The following is a 20,118-nucleotide window of genomic DNA, read 5'->3' as shown; positions in this document are numbered from 1 at the left end:
AAATGTCACACATTTATTGTTCTTTTTTTTATTGATACCCACAAACATCTTTACAAAAACAACTGCAGCCATAATCAAGGGACAACTATAATATTTATATTATATACTTACAAATGTTATAAGTACAAATTATAAATGTCCTTTGACTTTACAGCAAAATTTACAAAGAAAAACATGAAGGTTCATAGTTAGAAAAGTCTTTGTCATGAATCTGCTTCCCACCGGTACAAGAGTTTGGGTCATGCAGGTAAATCTCTAAACAGAGACCCTGTGTGTCTGGGGAAACGAGGAAATTTGAAGACTGGTATTACATTTGTGAAAAATGACAATGGAGAAGGGAAATCCCTTTCTGGTATTAATAAATACCCTACAGAGTATGTGACAATAATCTAATTTTAACTTGAAATATATAAAAATAAAACCAAAGCTAGAGTGTAAGCGGTTATTACACCATCGGCCTGGGGGAACTGTCTACATGGGCCGATATAGAGATGGTGCTCTTGTGAAGCTTCACAGCGAGATGGACCCAGTCTCCGGCTCGTACTTCTATGGGCTGCTGCAGCACAGCAGCCGCCTGCTTCCAGTGAGAGTTCTGGCTGAGGGTGCTGACACTGATCTCCTGGTCCAGGTAGATGTGGTACCAGAAAGGAACTGCTGTTATTCTGCCTGCAGATGTAGCCTGAACCTGGGAAACAGAGATTAGGGTTTAACAAGATATTTAATGGTACAAAAGACTAGTCAGTTACTAATATACTCTCAGTCACTTTCGTTCACTGTGAACCACCTCTTATGTTTTGCTTCTGTTGGTTTAAAAACAATATGAGACATGCAAAAAAAATAAAATAAAAATGAGATAATGGCTTGTTGTAATTCTACCCTTACCAAGAAATTCCTTGGAGCAATGTGAATTTATCCTTGGAATCCCAGTGATCCAACATGAACTTTATGTTAGATCACTTAATGAATGTCAATAGACCCGTGTTGGAGACAAGTATAAAATATTCAACAACAAAAAAATAAATAAAAAATATTTTAATGTAGCAAAACTGGCAGTTCCAGGCATAAAGTTTTATTTCTGAAAATTCAAAAAGTGAGTTTTGGGCTGAATTCATGCAGGAACCAAAGACACAAAATTAGAAAGTAAAGTAATGTTAGAGGTTTGTGTTTGTAGGTACGACTCATTTCTAGTTTTTTGGTGCTGTATGTTCATGTGCCAGAAGTAGGTCAGGGATTTTTGAACTATACTAGCAGAGTCAATGCATGTTGGCAGCACTCAGTTGTCCAATTTGTGCCTTACCTTCACTTCTCTGTTGGTGTAGTTCGCGTTGGCATCCATGAGGTCGAGAACAAAGAGCTCCACAGACTCGCTGAGATGCCTGCACTCCAGTGTGGAAAAGTCCAGAAACACATGGACTGGTACCTTAAATACACAAAAGATGAACACAAATGTTAATAAGTTCTTGGCAGATGACATTAGAAACGACTTTCTGCTGACATTATAAATACTGTTATGGAAAATGGAGAGAAACTACTTATTAATTCTCTTATAACAAAGAGAAAAATCCAAGTTGCTTATTTTGGCTCAAAGTACAGATTTGGATACGGATAATAAATTAATAAATAAAACTTCAGTGTATTAAGAGTCCTGCAGAAGATGACTCACAATTGATGTGGGCTCGCTTTCTCACAAACCAGTATTTATCCACATTAGGTTTAATTGCTAGTGTCAGCGGATAATCACTCAATCACTGACTGATGCTTAGAAACTAATCTTCCACTTCAAACTCTTCCAAACTTGACAAACAGGCTGTGGCTGCAGGGTGGCAGACTTAAAAGCTGAGGGAGACCAAAGTGGCAGCACAGAAAGTGTCACTGTTTCCTTTACTGCAGAACAAAAGAATCTTTCCTCCTCCCTGTCACAGTTGTGTAGACCTCAGAGCCTGCTGTTTGATGTGCTTGATGTAATGTGTACTGATGGATTCAGGTAGGAATGTCTTGGGCCAAGCTGTGTGTTGTGTCTTGTGTGACAGTTGTGCTAGAAAGTGCCCTCCACTGAGGGCTTCAAAGACAACATCTGTTAAAACAAACGACCGTCCCGTGAGGGGCATGCGAAATTAGAGCACAAACATGATACTGGGAAAAAAAAAAAGAAGAAGAAGAAAAAAAAAAAAAAAGATAACTACCAGACCAAATAAAGGAAAAGAATTCAAAGGGATTTTGCAGCTTCTTTAAAGCAGCTGGGAAGCACACATCAAAGAGGAGTGCACAACAGAAAACACAGTCCAGGACCTTGGTATTCCAAGTGAATTACCTTGTTCAACAAAACTCAACCCATACATGGTAGAAAACAGAACTGGATGCACAGTCTACTTATCATCTTGGCCAAGCAAAATATAAGCAGAGATTTATTTTCGTACTTTTACAGTATTGCACTATATGGCAAATCTTATTTAACAAACACCTCAGGCAACATATTTGCACCTAATGCACGAACTCTGAATGTGAATGATGCAAGCTTACAAACACAGCATACTGTATGTGAAAACTGTCAATATTGACGGTTGCATCAGGAACATGAGATTGATGGTTGCATCAGAAACATGAGACAGAATACAAGATACCAGTGGCCTGAGATGTACAATAGGAAGATTTCGCAACTTCTGTTATGAAGACTGAAGAAGTTTCAGTTCAACAATATGGTTTAAGTGTGTTTCAATGTGATTTCCTTTGAATTAACCTGGGCTTACAGTGGTTAATCCACTTTTTATTGTAAGAACACATTTTATAAATGAAAGAATTATACTAAATCAACTACTAACAGTACAACAGAAGTATGTTAATGCCATCAGCCTCCTGTTCATGTAATCAGATGCATTTATAATGTTAATATTACATCCATTTTAAGGAAGTTAGTTAAATAATAAATAGTATATAGAGCATATACAATGTGTATACAAAAGCCCAACTGATAGTGGATTTTTGAGCATAATACTGATACAATATATTAGCCAATATTCCTTTTTATAAACTTCTCACATTCACATTGTTGATCAGAATCCCATAAATTGGGTTAATAAATAAACATCAGCGCTCTCTAGTGGACCGACATGGTCATCTTCTAAAGCATCTTTGACAAAAACCAAAACAGTTATAGACAATGTATGTAAAATTAACAAGAATATGATGTGTGTGGTATGAGTCTGTAATATATGTGCAAGCTGTGTTTTGTGATTGTGGGTAGACTGGTGAGGGGGGTAAAGAGCATGGCATGGTGGCATGTATAGGGACAGAGTGAGTATTGTGATAATAAATGATGTAACCTATATATAATTGAGGAAAGAATGTTATTATAGAGAATATGATAATAATAAAAATATATAGTAGTACTATAGTAATGAGATCCTATCGATGTAATAGTGATATATCTTACAATAAAAATATAAGAATATAAAATAGTATAAAATAACATAATAATAGTATAGTGATATTATGACAACCAATATACAGTGTTATACAATATAATATGTACTATTTATATTATTTTATTTTATATAATATAATCATTTTAAGTTATGTTAAATAGTGATGAGTAGTGAGGCCAGGTCAAGCCACTGTGGAGGTGAGCAACAATTCATTAGTCATTATCAATCAACTGTCACATACACTGAAAGTCAATCTGTGTTGAACTACCATCGTGCCATGCCAGTGTCACCTGACTCTGTCCACTGGCAACTTACAAGGCTAAACTTGACACTGATCGGTTAGTTAGACTGAACTTAGTTACTGGCAGACATCAGAACATAAAACAGTGCAGTTACATTGGATGAAACCAGTAACCATGTGATGTCTATCACAGCAGATGCAGGGGTTAACAAAAGAGCAAGCGATGCAAACCTCTTGAGCAGAGACACTGTTTCTAAGCTGATCAAACTGTAGCAGCTAACATATAGTGCATTACATTTTATGCCATATTTTCAGAAGTTGCAACGTAAATTTGTCCCTACCGAGCAGGAATTAAAAAAATATTGTTTTTAATTTAGAAGTTATGTTTAATAAATAGGTGTAACATTGATGTTCAACTGCCATTTCATGGTCCGCAGACAGTACACCATCATCTTTCCCTTTTTACTCTGTTGCTCAAGATGTAACCTCCCTGTGAAATTAGAGAAGCAAGCACAAGATGTGATTTGGCATCATGTGACTCATAATGTATATATACATTATTATCATATATACATCTTTAGTTTTTCAAGTCAAAGATACAAAAAAAAAAAAAAACCAAACAACCCACAAACACACACTAAGTGGCATGGTACATCAAAAACCCTGTAGTGAACCCTGTAGTGATTTTTACATGCAGAGTAAATACCATAAATAAGTTAACCTTGATACATGGTAGCTTATGTTGGTATACTTACAGTGAATTGGTTGATGAAGGGAGCAATATTGAAACCCAGTGTCGGCTCCTGGCCCTGGACAGCACTCTCCAGCAGCAATGTGTCTGACTCCACCAGCATACCATACACCACAATCCGCTCTGGGAAAATGTGTCCTCCTTCCTCCAGCAGACACCTAGTATGGATCATTCAAATATATTTTCATTAAATATTACCCTCAAATAGTCATTCATATTTCTTCTTGTCGTCAACTAGCTACACTTACCTGGCCAGTGAAGCTTTCTCCATCAGCTTCTGTCTTATCAGGCCACAGGTCTCTACACAGTCCAGGATGATGGCACTCCATAGCTTCTCCCTGGACGGCCTCTTCAGCATCCCGTGCTCGTCCTCTATGTGGTTGAGCCAGAACTCTAGATGCTGTTCTGAGACATTATTGGAGCGAGCCAGTCTCTTTAGCACTTCCTGCTGCTTGTCCTTTTCCACAGAGCTGTAGGCTTTTACATGACCCTGGCTGGCAGCGATGAGAGAGAGCAGAGAAAAGCCCTCTGACACATCCAGCACGTACAGCAGGTCACTGCTGTCAGACTGAACACCTGATCCTTGCTCTCGGTTTCGGCTTTTAACCTTCAGCTGAGACATGAGTTTTCCTAACGCGCTGCAAAAACTCTGATGGTACTCCTGGTTGTTGAGGAGCGCCATTTCTGAACATTCCAGCATGCAGAAGTCTTTGGTTTGATTCTGGCCAGTCTGAAGACATGCTAACGCACTGCACAGTTCTGCCTCTGGGTTTGGGTTTGAACTGGGATTTCCAGAGTACCGCGAGTCAACACGCTTGTCCAGACGCATCTCATGACCCTCTCTCAGCACAGCGACACTGCAGAGCCTCAGGTAGGCATCTCGGCAGGAGATCTCGACAATCAGCTCATCTCCAGGTTTCAGCACAAAACCTGAAGAAACAACAAGGGAAACTTGACTTTATCGGAACAATGTAGGACGTGGAATTAAAACTCAATACTTTTTCGATTCAGACTGAAATGTGTCCATAGTATCAAATACTATCAACTGAAAGTTGGCATTGGATATTTGGTCAAATGTGTAGATTTGTTTATTTATTATTCAATATTTAACGGACTTCCTGATAGAAATAAAAATGTTGCCATTTTTGTGATGAGTTTTATTTCTACTGACTAAAACACAGAGCAAGGGTACTGAGAAATTACATCAATCACCATTACATCAACCATACATACATATTACTGAATGTAAATTATAGAATAAAGTATTATTTTGGTGTCAATACCAAATCTCAAAAAACTGCAAATGATATCCAGCTATGTGGATAGAGCTAAAGGGTTTATCCACACCTGCTGTACAGGAAGGGAAAATGATGATAGTAATAGTTATTCATAATGCAATGCTTAAGCGTTTCTAATTTTAAGCTGGCATGAAAGAAGCATCATTGGTAACATTTTTAGATGGTTGTAGAAATAGAGGGAAGAGGCAGAGAGGGAGAGCAAAAGAGGAGAGGAAGGGAGAGCGAACCCTGCGGAGAAATGAGATTCAGGGGACTGGGCACGGAGAGAGAGGGGGAGAGGCACAGAAAGGATTCCTGCAGGAATAACATCTGTTCATGTCTTCATGTCAGTGCGCAGCTCGTCAGAGGCATTTGGGAAAAATGCATATTTATTGCCTATAAGAATTTCATGAACACTAAAGAGTGTCACAGGCGATCACGGCACACACGTCACAGCGACCGGGAAACGGATGTTGGTGATCACCGGGAAAGGTGGCGGCTCCCCTGACGCTGCCCGGGCCAATTAGCAGTGCAGTGAAATGCTGCTGCGTCCTGTCTGAAAGATGATGTACTGTGATGCCAACTGGAACATGTCACCTCATGTCAGTGGCTATTAAGTTCACAGTGGCCTGGGTCTGATTGCAAAGTAAAGAGCGTACAGTGCTTTTTGGGATATTTAGCACCCTTAATTTAATGCTGAGAAAGCAATTTAAGCACGCTGCTGAACAAATATCAGTTTTACTTTGTTATAATAGCTGTATTGTCTCAAAGCTCATCAAAATGGTGTTATATTCATTTGGGACAGTTACATATTCTTTTAATGCTTTAAAATTTCAGTAAATGTATTATTAGTATTAAATGGATTTTGTGGCATAATCTTTCTGAATTTTGAGAATCTTTATGTGCCGTTATCTATTACAGTAAAAAATTGTCAGATGTAGTAAAATAGTTGTACTAACTGTCAGCTAAAATATTTCCTGCAGGTATCACTGGTATTATTCAAAACAGCTTAAAGGTGTAAACAATCCAGTCTACAACACACACTGCCCTCATCTGATGTAACGTGGAAATGCATGACAAACAGAATAGAGAATACAGGCAAGCAAGCTGAGAAAAACTATTTTATAAACAAGTTTGGTTCATGAGAATTTGAAACAACTAGTCATGATTCAAGAGAAATACCCTGGACATACAGATTGACTGTGTTGCTTAAACCAAACCTTCAAATTAAAAGTCAGAGTGGCCAGTAGTTTATAAACAGTGAATATATAGCAGTCAATGAACACGTTGTCTCCCGCATGTTTATCAGTGTCTTACCCTTGGCGGTGTGCACAGGGTAGATGGCTTGCTCCCAGCAGGTGTCCTCCTGGGGTCCAGTGGACAGACTGCTCTCCTCATCCAGGTGGAGCTGGAACCACACAGCCAGAGCATCCAGCTCGCCCTGCTGAAGGACAGGCAGGTGGACCTGCTGAACCTCCCTGGAGCTCAGGCCCTCCAGTTCCTACAGGTCACCAATATACAACAGTTAAAGCTGAAGTTTTGGAAAAGTTTTAGAAAAAGATTTCATATACACTGGTATAAAAACAGACCTGGTTCCTTAAAAGGCAATTTCATAGATAGTTTGGATGTAATAGGTTTTGTAGCTTTTACATCCCAACTTGCTCGTTGAGTCAGAGCAGTATAATGATCTACATTTAAATGTGTTTGCATTTCACTATATGTGCACAGCAGTCTTACATATTTATATCAGTATTCTGAAGTTTTCATATTCCTCTCCAGCCTAATCAGACCAGCTTGTTATTAACTGTGGCCTTCCTTGCACGCATCTCTGTCACACAGAGTTCAGTGCTGTGTGTTACCACAGACGGCTAAAGCAAACATCATCCTCTCCAATACTTTCAGATCCACCCTGACTGGCTGGAGCTCTGTGGGCACTTTGCAGGTAAACCAGTGAATAGTGATGGCAAGAATAGAAAATTTCACACCTCCCTGATACTCTATAAGGAAAACTAGTTTGAATTAAGAGCTTGAGGACATTAATCTAAATAATAATATTTCTTTGTGACATACAGTATAATAACCAAACCCTTTCAATGGTAAATTATAGGGGTAACAGACAAACTAACCAACTTAAACAAAATATTCCTCAGTGAAAACCCTTCAAACGTGGGGGAAGAAAACACAACTTACTCAATTGGAAGCCCTGCTCTGATCATATTCCTGGGAGAGGGACACACATGGACTCAAAGCTGGGCTTAGCAGATTTACAAACAGTTCAGTTCTGTCTTTTTGTTGTTTTGTTTTATCTGCATGTAGCCAATGTATCTACCAGCAGATCTAACTGAAGCACAAAGCAGTGCATGTAAGACCAAGTATCTCTCTGCTTAAGTGAGTTTGCTTCACAGATTCTGGACAGTTTCACAGCTCTGTCGTCAGGGTAGGTTTTGCCTGCAAGTCCCTACTGAACATGTGTGGATAAACTTACAGTATCAACACATTATCCTACAGGTAGAAACACAATCTTTCCGATCTGCCAGGTGCATACTGGGAGCCAATAAATCAGACAATCCCTGCAGGGTTACAGCTAAATAATGAGCAGCCACTCATGTGCAATATCTAAGCCTGTGAGGCAGCCAGTGTGTTAGTTTCATGGGGACAATAGACATATGGTCAGGTAAATAAATGATTTTTCTCACAGTTTCATTATTCTGCTTGACTCTAGGCAAACAGATACAAGCTGAATATTAGGATCAGATACAAAGATGACGCAAAAGTTGGGTAAAGTTAAAACACATTAAATTAATAGTGGATGAATCTACTGCATTGTTGCATCATTAAAAGTTACATGTTGAGCGGATGATATATTAGACAGATTTTATCAGCATCAGTTGGTCAGAGATGTTTCTGCTCACCTGCACATTATTGAAATCTATGTTGAGGGCTGTGAAGGGCTCAGTGAGAGGTTTATATCCTCCCGGCAGTCTGCTGAGTCTCTCTGTGGTGTACGGCTCCATGGAGTCATCCGGCTCAGAGCTGCAGCTCACTGGACTACGGAGCTCCCCGGCTGCAGCCATGGACAGGCCTCCCACCTCTGACACACACGTCCTGTATGAAAAAAAAAAAAAAAAAGAAGAAGAAAAGAAGAAGCTATTTAATGCTAGGTTCAGACACTGATGCTACAAAACAACTGAAACACACATCTTCTGTTTGCAGGAAAACATATCTCATCTGCCACACAGCCTATTCACAGGGATACAGACTGACTCAGAGACCTACCTGTGATGCCGGCGGATCTCGACGCATTCAACTGCCATGCCAAACACAGTGGCTCCAGCGGGGATGACCCGTCCTGTTGCAGACTGTTCCCTGAATTCATTCTCACCTCTCTTTAGGACAAGAAACATGTACTTTTAATGATACTACACATTCAGACTCTTTGATGGCACCAACACAACATGGGACTATTACTACTATTACAACTACACTGTTTCACAGTTACTGTACATGTTGAAATGAGTGAAATGTCACAACTTGTGCTGTGAACTCCAGTTTAGCAATGAGATTTACACTTTGCCAGATGTTTAAAAAGCAGCTTCATGGCGATATACTTTGAAATGTTTGACTTTTCGAGTTGATGAGGAGTTTGTGATCTTAGTGACCTTTATTCCATTTTTTAATGCTTAAACATTTCACTGCCTTGCCCTCAGGTCCTACAAGCCCACATCATGAACTGTGACACAGCCCTGGCATCAGTATTCTCAATTTAATGTGATTTTCAAAGATTTTATATTATTCAACATATTTATCAAAGATTTTTAAAGATTTTCATGACCATGGGAAAACCTGTATGTCAGTAGCAAGCAGCAATAGATTTTGGATGCCAAGAACTGAAATGTTAAACATTGTACGATGGCGACTGGAGGATAGAGTTCTGTTTCCTGTCCTGTGATTGTGTTACCTGTGGTGGCAGCAGGAGGTGGTGCCAGGCATGAATGAGGCTCTCTATAATGCCCTCTCCAAACAATCCTGCATCCACCGTCTCCGTCACCACCAAGGACACCCTAAGAAAAACAAGACATTGGATAGAAAAACATGAAAAAATAACTCCTTAGCTCTCAAACATGCAGAAATGTCATAATCACACAAAAAGGGATGAAGGTATTGTGTCTGTGGGACCAATGTTAGAGGGGTTAGGTGTAAATTGTACCTGTGTGGGATGTCCTTTGGCACTTCCATCTCCAGAGATTTCATATGGAGGATCTTGATGCTGCCATCCATTCCATTAGCAGTCACCACCTCACAGGCCAGTTCATACATGGTCTTTGACAGCTCACAGGCGTACACCTCGGCAGCCCCTGCCTTCTTAGCACACATACTTCACAGACAGAACAGGAAATTAGAACAAAAACATGCATGTAGTAAAACATACATCCTATCCTAGCTGTAGACAAAACAAAAACAAACTTCATAAGTATGCTACCATTTAAAGGCTCAAGTTGTAACATACAAATAAAATACACACCATAACTCAAAAAAATAAAAAAGGTTTCAAATCTCACCCAAGGATCCCAGTGCCAGTACCTATGTCAAGTACAGTGTTGCAGCCGCTCTGAACAGCCTTCTGAATGGCCTGCTGGTACTTCTGGTTCCTCCCATGGTCATTGAGCATTAAGAAATGCCAGCGCTCCACCAGCCAGTTGGCCACACGGTAGAAGTTCTCCCTGGCCTCAGGGTAGTCCGGTCTCAGCTTCAAGGCTTTATGGAAATGACCTGCAGCCTCATCTCTAAATCCCATCCTGGATAATAAAAGGAGAACCGAAATATCGTCACAAACCAGATAAGCAGATCATTTATCTAATCAAGGTAAAACTACATTATTCCCTGTGTTGATGAGGTATTGGAACAGCACACTGATCTACACAACAATAACATTTACGCAGCGTAGGAGGGTACCTGAACAGGTGTTCACCCATGCTGTTTAGGATGACCTCGTCAGAAGGGAAAAGTTCCAGCGCTTGTTCGTAACAGTTAAAGAGGTCCTGAATACGGCCCACAGAGTCTAGCTCCTCTGCCCATTTGAAGAGAGTGAACCTGAAGGACTCCTGAAAGGGAGATGTCACAAAATTTTGTTCCAAAATTTGAAGATATTTTTGTTCTGCAGCAGTGTCTCAACTGTGTGGGCAAAGTCAGAAATGACTATTTATTATAGTGCACATTCACTGTCCCCAATTTTATTTGTCTGGGTGTGTAAATTTGGCCACTATATAGTGCCCTCAGAAATCCCACAACAGAGCAAATGCAGTACTTTCTGCTAGCAATCCCACAACATAATGCTCTGCATTCCACTGATTGACTGAAGAGCTGTTAGTGAGGATGCAAAACAATGATGATTAGGGAAGTGTCCAAAATGTCAGTTTACAGCTCACTACTGAGCGTGTATTAATACAGAGTAGTGAATAAGTGAACAAGGGAGTGATTTTGTGCACAGCCAGTGATTGTGTGATTGTGTTTCTGTGCTATGTGTGCATAATATTTGGCAGTGAATGTACATAGACTGGTTTTCAGAGTAGTGTAAACAGTCATTACCCTTGCAAAGTCCTTAAACACAGGTGCGAGGTTGAGGACAAGAAGGTAGTGCACAAACGCAGTTCCATAATCTTGGTGGAACAGGCACTGCTGGGCGCTTTCTAGGGAACTAGAGACCAGCTCGTTCCTGGCAGGGTCCTCTCTGCGTCGCCTGCGGTTCCTCCTGCTATGCTTCGGCCTGGCACTGGTATTTGGCATCCCTTGAAAAAAAGAAAAAAGGCACTGATTGGGAAGTCTAATGGGAAATGATACAATAACTTAAAGCCACTTTCAATAGGACAATAACGTCCCACTGTAGAACCTGTCAGTTGGCAGAAAAACTATCTGCAAATATTTTGATAATCAATTAGTCGTAAGTCATTTTTTTAAGCAAAATATTTAACAGTTCCAGCTCCTCAAAAATGAGAATTGACTGCTTTTTCTGGTCATAACATTATACTAAATTGAATATCTTTGGGTTTTGGACTGTTGGTTGGAGAAAACAAGACATTTGAAGACTGAAGACTGTTTTATGGACCAATTGACTGCCAGGAAAAAAAAACATTAACAGGTGAAAACTAAAATAAAAACATTCATTCATCCATTCAAGAGTGCGTTTGGTTTTTAAAATTGTGACACCAGGAAAAACTTTGTACTTCTCACTCACATTTTTCAGACCATAGATCCAAACTTTGACTTACTAAGTCACAATTATGAGACAAGACTCAAAAGTAAAGTTAACCTGCATGCTGTTTTGTAATGTTGACTTACTCACTTGTTATTGTGGCTTTTTTTTGTCATTCCTAATATCTAACAGATTTTTGTTTTATTGGAATGGGGGTTCCATACATAACATAACTTTGTAAAATATTCATAATAATTATTATAACGTCGACATAAGTAGTACATATAACATAGCTTTCTATTAAAAAAAAAAAAAAAACCTAAATAAGGATAATTTAAACATGCTTCTTTACAGGCATTACTGACTTTACGTTGACTTACTGTGAGTTGTTTTAGATCACAGGCTGGGGTGTGCGATAGAGAAGATTACTGGTGATTAAGTTTTTTACTCAATGCAACTTAATCTCATTAAAGCGATATTGATAATTTTGCAAACAGAGACTTTAACGTTAGGGTTCTGCCCATTAAAGTCGTTAGCATCGTAGCGCACGGTCCTTCTCCTGACAGCAGCCTAACGTTAGCTCACATGAGAAAAGCTGTTCTGACAGTCACTGTGGTAGCTTAGCTTCTTGTCAAAAAATTACCATATCTGTTCAAATTATATATATATCTGTTATATCTGCAGACTGATGGTGTAAACTGCAAATCACATTTCTGCTAAAGATCACACATTAGCTACCGCTCAACCACAAATGTGTCCGTGCGTTTAACCACTCCGAAACAAACATGTAAGGAGACACGGTTCCGCAGGCGCAACTAATAAAGTCTGTTGTAGCTATTGAAACTACGACCAAGACGTAATAGCTGTAGGATACATTGTGAATAATGATTTCCGTATTTATTTGCAAAATGCATTAAAGTAAACGTAAGTGCCTCAGATACGCCTCTGGTGGAACCAATGACAGACGAACCCTTTAGGCACAATCAAAGAGTACAAAGGATCAAGATAATCCACATCCCTACCTTAGAGCAATGAAGGAAGCGCTCTAAAAGTAGGGTATAGGTTTGTTCATCTTACAGCTGTAGTTACTACAAAACACTTACACCCCCCCCCCCCCTCTCAAAAAAAAAACCCCAATGTCTACCACTAATGTTTCACATTTCTATGAGTTTTTAGCAGCTCTAGCAAAGAGACATTTGAACCTCTCATTTTGTTTGATTTAAGAAACAGTTTGAGGCCAAAACAGGTAAATTGATCACATTTGCATATTACGACTTTCTTTTTTCTTCTTTCCTCTTCCATTAATCTCCTCACAGTCTTGTCTGATGTATCTTGTGACCCTTTGAAGGGAGCCAACCCTTTCATTACTAAAGTAAAGGTTTTGAGTACTTCATCCACCACGGGTCAGATTACTTAGTGAAAGTGGTGTTGCAAACCTCTTTTTAATGTAAGTTGATGAAAATGGCTGATCGAAATTACTTTTATTCTACACTTTACCTTTCCAAGGTAGTTTTCTTTCATTTCTTTTTTATAGCTTAATTTCATTTATTTATGGTTGCTTCTCATCAGTATCAGTTCAGTTACTGTGTATGGAGACATCTGTCCACCCAACTAAAAAAAAAAAAAGAAAAAGAAAAAATAAGGATCCATCACATGTTTGATCACATCGTGGGCACATGATGACATGATGTCTCTTCTCAGTGCTGGAACATTGCAACATTTGCATCTCTGCTGCTGTTGTGTGGAAAGATCATACCTTTAGTTCAGAGAAATCATATAATGAACATTTGTTATCGAAACTATCTTGTGTTTAAACATTCATGTGATTCAAAGTAATTAAAAGAGAATAGTAATTATGTGATTCAGAAGTAAAACATATTCAGAAGTATTGTATTAATAATGCATTCGCCTCATAAATTACGACATATTTCTTTCCCTTACATGATCGTACATGAGCTGCTTGTAATAACAAAAAGTATCGATATCGGCAAAGATATCTTTTGACCTGCTATGTCAGTGGTCAAGCGAAGCAAAGGTGGAAGTCGATATGACTTACCAATCTTGCACAAGCTGAATAGTCTTTGGTAGAAGTTTTGCTACACGCACGCAGATGTCAGCAGAGTTTCTCAATCTGTCACTTTACTAGGTGGAGTGCTCTTGATGAAGGAAGGAGAAACTGGACACAGCCACCATGATTTTTTGACAACTCCCGTGCCTGACTTCCGATGAACACTTCTTCCGTTAGCGTATTGCTACTTTTTTTTAACCGTTATACCTGTTCGCTGCTCTTGGCGTTATTTGACAACTGTGGAACCAACAAGACCAACTTGAGAAGAAGTTACCATGCTAACCACAGTTAGCTGCTGCTATTTGACGTAGCTATGTTTTCTATGCTAGACTTGAAACGGCCAGCGAAAAGAGCGCTAATTTCATTGTAAAGGATACTTTTTTTTGTTTTAGCTGTAAAGTAAGCTGCATTTTGACCAGTTTCCTGTGCTTGAAAACGAAGCTATCAATCTGTCAGAAAAAATGGGACTACACCCGCTGGAGTTTAGTGAATGCTATCTGGACAGCCCCAGCTTCAGGGACAAAATAAAGGCACACGAAGCAGAGTTGGACAAAACTAACAGGTTTATCAAAGAGCTGTACAAGGATGGGAAGAACCTCATCAGTGCAACAAAACGTAAGTTGACTGTGATGATTTTAAACTCATCATACTGTAAGAAAACTGCCTGGGAATGGTCACCATGCACTTGCCTCAGGCAAGTCTTGGGGTCTTGATGTGTCCACTGTTCTCACAGCATCTCCCTCAGTTGTTCTTGTTCTTTCCATTTGGTTATATTACAAGTTACAGAACAGATGAAACTTTCTCATAATACAACAGACTCGTGATAACCAGATCAAGGCGTTTTCTGTTTTTAATTTGTTTGAAAAGTGTTTTCTGATTTATGAGGACAGTTGTTCAGATTTTGAGATTGAGAAAAAGTCTCCTTGAGTTATTTTAATAACCCCCTGCACTATTTGCTCACAGTCACACACCTCAACTGGGTTAAAATGATTAGATTGTTATCTCTTTGAACTCTACTCTTGTGGGCTGGGCTTTTCACTGGGGTTGTAAGGTGCTTACCCTAACTTGCCTGACTGCAACACACAGTCATTAGAAATGGACTGCTTTCATTTTGCCTTGCAGGAAAATCCCTACTACTTCTTTGTAACGATTGTTTTAAAACTGCCTGACTGAGTGCCTGAAAGCACCCAAGAGTTTCACTCCTGTATGAATGTAATGTGAAACTGATATTGTTTTTTAAAATATCATTACTAATAGTTGTATCATTGCTGCATTGTTGACAGGAAGGCTTCAGGCATGTCACTGCAACAGTGCTCTGTACTGTCACACAACACGTTTTTTCTCCTGTAAAACCTGCAGACAGACTTATTTTCTCACGTTTCCATGCAGTTAGTCAGTTGCAGATACCCAGGTATGTCTTTCCTTTTGCCTTTAGCACAACCTAAATTATTCAAGGCAGGGACTCAGCAAGTTGCTGCTGAACTTTGTTCATGTTGACTGCATCGTGTCAGGAAGGTTCAGTAGACTTTTAGTGGCATTTTTAGGGCTGGGAAATGATATAATATTCCCACTTATTATTATGTCATGAGGATATGATCGTATTATAAAGAGCTGTAACCATTAGTTGACAGACAGAATCTGTTACTATTTTTCCACGTTCCAAGTTTTCCAAGCCAAAATGGCAAACGGTCTTTGATTCCAGTCTCTGAAATTTGCGGATTCCTTTCTTTTTGGTTGGGTGGACAAAACAAGACATTTTGAAGAAGGAAATTATAATGGGTAGACAAAATGATTAGTTGATTAATTGAGTAAACAATCTGCAGATGAATTGATAATGCAAATAGTTGGTTGTTGCAGCCCTGACATTGTGTTATAATGATTTTGAGTAAAATGTGTTATTTTAAATTATTAAAATGTTTTGTTTTAATCATTTTAACAGATTATTCTGATACTATGCACTGCAGAAGTTTCAATATCAGTATATATTGATACTGATTTCAACAATTATTCAGTCTTGAAAAATCAGGTACGCTGTAATTTGGTTCAAAGTACACACTTGACACGGGGTCAAAAGGTCATGACAGGCCTATTTTATTTACCTGTGACTTGTAGGGAGAGATCACTTGTCAGCCTTTCTCCAGACTCACATTTTTCAGCCACATGGAGCTGCCAGGAAAACCACCACAGAGTGATATGGTGAACTTTGGCATTCACTGTTGCTTGTCACTTTTTTGTTGTTGATTCAAAGTGTGTCCAACATAGTGATATGTATCTAGTCTGTTAACCCTCGTTATATCTGTGCTGGCCTCTCACTTTAGAGAATATGACACAGAGTAGAGAATCCTGGTCATGCACTCCCACTGGGATTACTGCAAAATCAGTTGAGGTCTCAGGAAGGAGCTGATGGTCGCCTTCTTATGCACTGACATTAATGAAGTGCCTGATTTGCTGATCCTTTGCTGGCCAATGTCAAGTTACTGTTTTAGACATGATGACACTGTAATTATTAGATGTTTACTTTACTTGCTAATAGGAGTAATAGAGCAGCTCAAACATCATCCAACTGCCACAGGAATGTATTAAAATTAATATCGTTCCCATGTGCGGGCTGTGTTAGATCTTACCTCGTGGTAACAACAATACACTGCTCTTTACGAAGGGTGTTTCCTATTTTGATTGAGGCTAATTTATCCTAACTGGGCTGAGCAGCTGTCTGTCAATGATAACATTCTTGTCACAGATAGAGTTTAGATGATTAGTTTATTAACAGGAAATTAATCAGCATCAATCTTAATAGTTGGTTAGGGTTAGGGGTTTGTCATTGTTCAAGGAAAATTACCCAAATCTACCAATTTGCTCTCAAATGCGAACGCTTCTTGCTTTGCTTCTTGTAACATCTTTTTGGGTGAAGGGAATTTTGATCAATTTTCTGACATTTTACAGGCCAGGTAATCTACAGAGTGAATATTCAGCAAATTTATTGCTAATGTTGTTAGTTGCAGCCATAGTTCTAGATATGTGGTCACTCAATCTGTGTTCTTGGTGAAAAAAGAAAAACAAATGAGATATTGCATGTTCCACAGTGAGCAAAATTTCCACCTGATCATTTAATATAATGTGGGATGGCCTAATAGGGATTGAAATCTGTATTTATAATTTTTTACAAATGATCACATTTTTAAACCAGGATTGTGCCACACAAATTTAAAGGTCATTTCTGCAGTCGGTCACCCTGTTCCCAGACTTTATGTAAGCACAGTGGTATCATTAAGTACACAGCTAGTTTTAGTTATAGCTCAAGTATAAGTAAGTTATAAAGTAACGGTGTCACTTTGTGTTAATGTACACTCTCGGGGTGGAGCTCTGAAGCTTAGGTGAGAGCTTTACTCTGATTATCTTGTCTCAGGAGAATGTGACTATGTGTGTGGTTCTTCTCTTTATAGAGATCATAGAAAATAGCCCAACACTTTTTTTTTTTTCTTTTAATTCTGGCCCGTGTGTGGTTTGCAGCTTTGAAGAAGATAGGGTCGTCTCTATAGATGAACTTGTGACAGTTGTTTTTGATGAGTGGAGGTGATTTGGGGAGGCTAAGCTGTGTAATCGTCTCTGTATATCATGGTCACTATCAGCTTCACAATAAGATTCAACACTCAACAAGTGTTGTAAAAATGGTTGGTCAAGTATTATGTTGTAAACACTGACAGATTTAGTCTTGTTTACAACTTCCATTAAAAAGGATTCACAAGTTGTATGATAAAGTGGTTGACTTTATGTTTGACCTCAAAGTGATATGGTGTGGTGTGAGGATAATTGTTGATCTCCAAATCCCAGTCCGTTCTCAGCCTTTCAGTAACTCCCTCCACTCCTACGGCTGGGAGGATGTCCCTCTATGGAAAGTCCTTGGTTCTGAGAGGAAACTTTAAAGCGGGGCCCTGGGCCAGAGAGCCATGACATGGAAGTGCCCACTAGAGGAGCAACATGCAGATGTGCTTCTGTTTCAGAGGGCTTCCTCCACAGGAACTGTGTCCTGTCTGTACCCTCTCAACTACCCCTCACTCTTGTCCTTTTGCAAATGTATTGATTTCTAGTAAGTAGCAGAAAGTATGAACTCTCCATTTCTGGAGAGCTTATTGTTTGTATGTGATCTTGTCAGTGCCTGTCAGCCAGCTTTATTAGTTTGACAGTGCTTGCATGTTCTGTTATTGCTGCAATCATCTGAAAATTGAGTGAGTTGCACTAGGGTCACTGAGAGTCACGTCCACAGCTGCACTTCCTCTGTATTGACCAGTTGGCTCATAAAACAAAATGATTTGTATTTTTTTTTTCCTTCTTCTTCACTTTCAGTTCCGCTTTGAAAAGCCAGCCATGTGATGGTCTTTCTCTTGGCAGACAGGTTTAAGAGTAGTCTGCCATGGTGTGCTTTGGCTCACTGTTGCTCTCAGTAATCACATTACTGATGCTGCCAGAGAGCCACATCACAATCTTTCATTAAAATCGCATTAGCACAAGACGTGAAGTCATGTGGGAGGAACGCTTTTTCATGTCTCACTCCAGAAAGAACAAGGGCTGCTATAAAAGTGATAGTGTATTATTGTGTGATGGCAAGACACTCCTATTTTGGTTCAAGCAAATACAAAAAACCATTTGAAGCACTTCTCACTGCATTAAATCTGTAACTATTTGGATACGTGCCAAAATATTACTACAACATACTGTATCTGTGATCAGCCATGGCCATTATTGACAGGATACTGCTCAGTGCAGCATCACCCTGCAGAATTGTTTTGAGGATCAGGAAGTCATGAATGAAGTCATGCTTGTTTTGAGGGCAGGGAGCTGGGGGGAGAGGGGTTGAGGGAGGGGATGGGTGGGCAGGCTGTGTCGAGGGCAGAGGTGGGAGCTGAGTGTGGAGCAGGGATTCAGACTGGAAAAGATGGGAGAGTGGAACAGGAAGGACTGTGGAAAGGCACAGCATGTAAACCCTGGCTGCTCTTTGAGGGCCTGGACCAGGCAAGTTCTGACCTAAGTGGCACATTTGATGAGACTGTAGAAATCATAACAAACAACACTCCAGCAGATGCCAATGAATACACTGTGGACATCTTCAGCAGCTGAACTTTGACATATACATACCTTTCCTGGGTTGTTTTAGGGAAAACTTTTGCAGTTGTAGCCAGAACAGGCAATGTTAAGTTTCCTGCTTTAAAACATACAGTAAGTGAAAAATAAGTTCAGGATTTTAAACTAAATCATCTTAGGTAAACTAACTTCAGAAATAGAACAATGTTGGAAGAGACTGATAATATATTAAACGTTGTATGTAACATGGAAGCCCAAAGTCTCAGCAGCCTGAAGTTATAAATATGGAAGAATGAAATGCCCCAAGAAAGAAATTACCAACACTATTTTTATATAAACTTAACCATTTTAATTCATTTGCGCTCATCTTTTGTGTAAGGCAAAATAAAAACTGTGATTGCATTGTTTTTGAAAAATTAAACATTACATTTTTTAGCATAGACCGCAGCAGCATTTTTTCCAGTTTGCTGTAAATTGTTCACATTTATGATTGACAAATTCTCTTCTCTTCTCCACTGATAACAGTTTTAGAAAAATCTAAGTAAAATACAAAACATTTGCTGGGATCAACCTCTCAGATATGATGGTTCGCTGTTATTCAGACAAAAGCATTGTGAAACATTTCAAATCTGTGCTTTGGACATTGGTAACTTGTGCTTGGGATTTCACCTAATTGTTTACATTTTATCCTCTAAACAACTAAAAGATAAAATCATTGATAATTATAGATGTACAGTATCTTTAAATAAAATAATCAGTAGTGACTGTCCCAACAATGACCTGCAGTATGCACCTGTTTTACTTGCAAAGTGTGTATTATTTACTTTTACTTTGATATGTGGTGTTGCACAATAACCAGCCATGTGATACAGTAACCTCCCCACTGTGCAATCTTTGTTTTTCTTCCCACCTCTTCTGAACAGGGGGCACCAATGTTTATGTCACATAGTTAGGCGTTTTTTTCATGTTTTTCCTGCTGCAGAAAAACCTGGCCTGTTCAATCAGATAGATGTAAGGTGGGGTCTGTATGACTCAGACTCAGAATCCAGTAGACCGGGGTCTCTGGCTTTCTGCAGAGAAACTAGCCAAG

General features: G+C 39.2%; 2 protein-coding genes across 2 annotated transcripts in view; one reads left to right on the top strand and one right to left on the bottom strand.

Moving 5' to 3' along the window:
• Positions 1 to 26: 26 nt before the first annotated feature.
• Positions 27 to 12,656, bottom strand: prmt9 (protein arginine methyltransferase 9). The gene is made up of 13 exons (XM_022738165.1): positions 12,262 to 12,656; positions 11,278 to 11,477; positions 10,645 to 10,793; positions 10,251 to 10,487; positions 9,899 to 10,066; positions 9,650 to 9,752; positions 8,968 to 9,077; positions 8,604 to 8,796; positions 7,009 to 7,192; positions 4,663 to 5,344; positions 4,419 to 4,572; positions 1,298 to 1,420; positions 27 to 685 (listed from the first exon to the last, which is right to left on the bottom strand). The coding sequence occupies exons 2-13, from the start codon at positions 11,473 to 11,475 to the stop codon at positions 446 to 448; spliced, it is 2,541 nt and encodes an 846-aa protein (XP_022593886.1). The 5' UTR covers positions 11,476 to 11,477; positions 12,262 to 12,656; the 3' UTR covers positions 27 to 445.
• Positions 12,657 to 14,004: 1,348 nt separating this feature from the next.
• The window catches only part of arhgap10 (Rho GTPase activating protein 10), a 45,412-nt gene continuing 39,298 nt past the window's right edge, over positions 14,005 to 20,118 (top strand). Inside the window, exon 1 of the mRNA XM_022738336.1 lies at positions 14,005 to 14,564. Within this exon, the coding sequence (XP_022594057.1) occupies positions 14,411 to 14,564 (154 nt within the window). The 5' untranslated portion in view covers positions 14,005 to 14,410. The remainder of the gene's footprint in view (positions 14,565 to 20,118) is intronic.

Source organism: Seriola dumerili, unplaced genomic scaffold, assembly GCF_002260705.1.
Source record: "Seriola dumerili isolate Sdu_G_001 unplaced genomic scaffold, Sdu_1.0 BDQW01000035.1, whole genome shotgun sequence".
Classification (NCBI taxonomy): Eukaryota; Metazoa; Chordata; class Actinopteri; order Carangiformes; family Carangidae; genus Seriola; species Seriola dumerili.
The sequence above is the reverse complement of the archived record's forward strand: the minus strand, read 5'-3'. Positions and strand labels throughout refer to the sequence as shown.

Coding starts and splice junctions, on each gene's coding strand:
- prmt9 (XM_022738165.1), bottom strand. CDS start 11,475: ATGCCAAATACCAGTGCCAGGCCGAAGCATAGCAGGAGGAACCGCAGG. Junction 9,078..9,649: donor ACCTCCTGCTGCCACCACAG/GTAACACAATCA, acceptor CTTGTCCTAAAG/AGAGGTGAGAATGAATTCAG. Junction 8,797..8,967: donor GAGATCCGCCGGCATCACAG/GTAGGTCTCTGA, acceptor TTTTTCATACAG/GACGTGTGTGTCAGAGGTGG.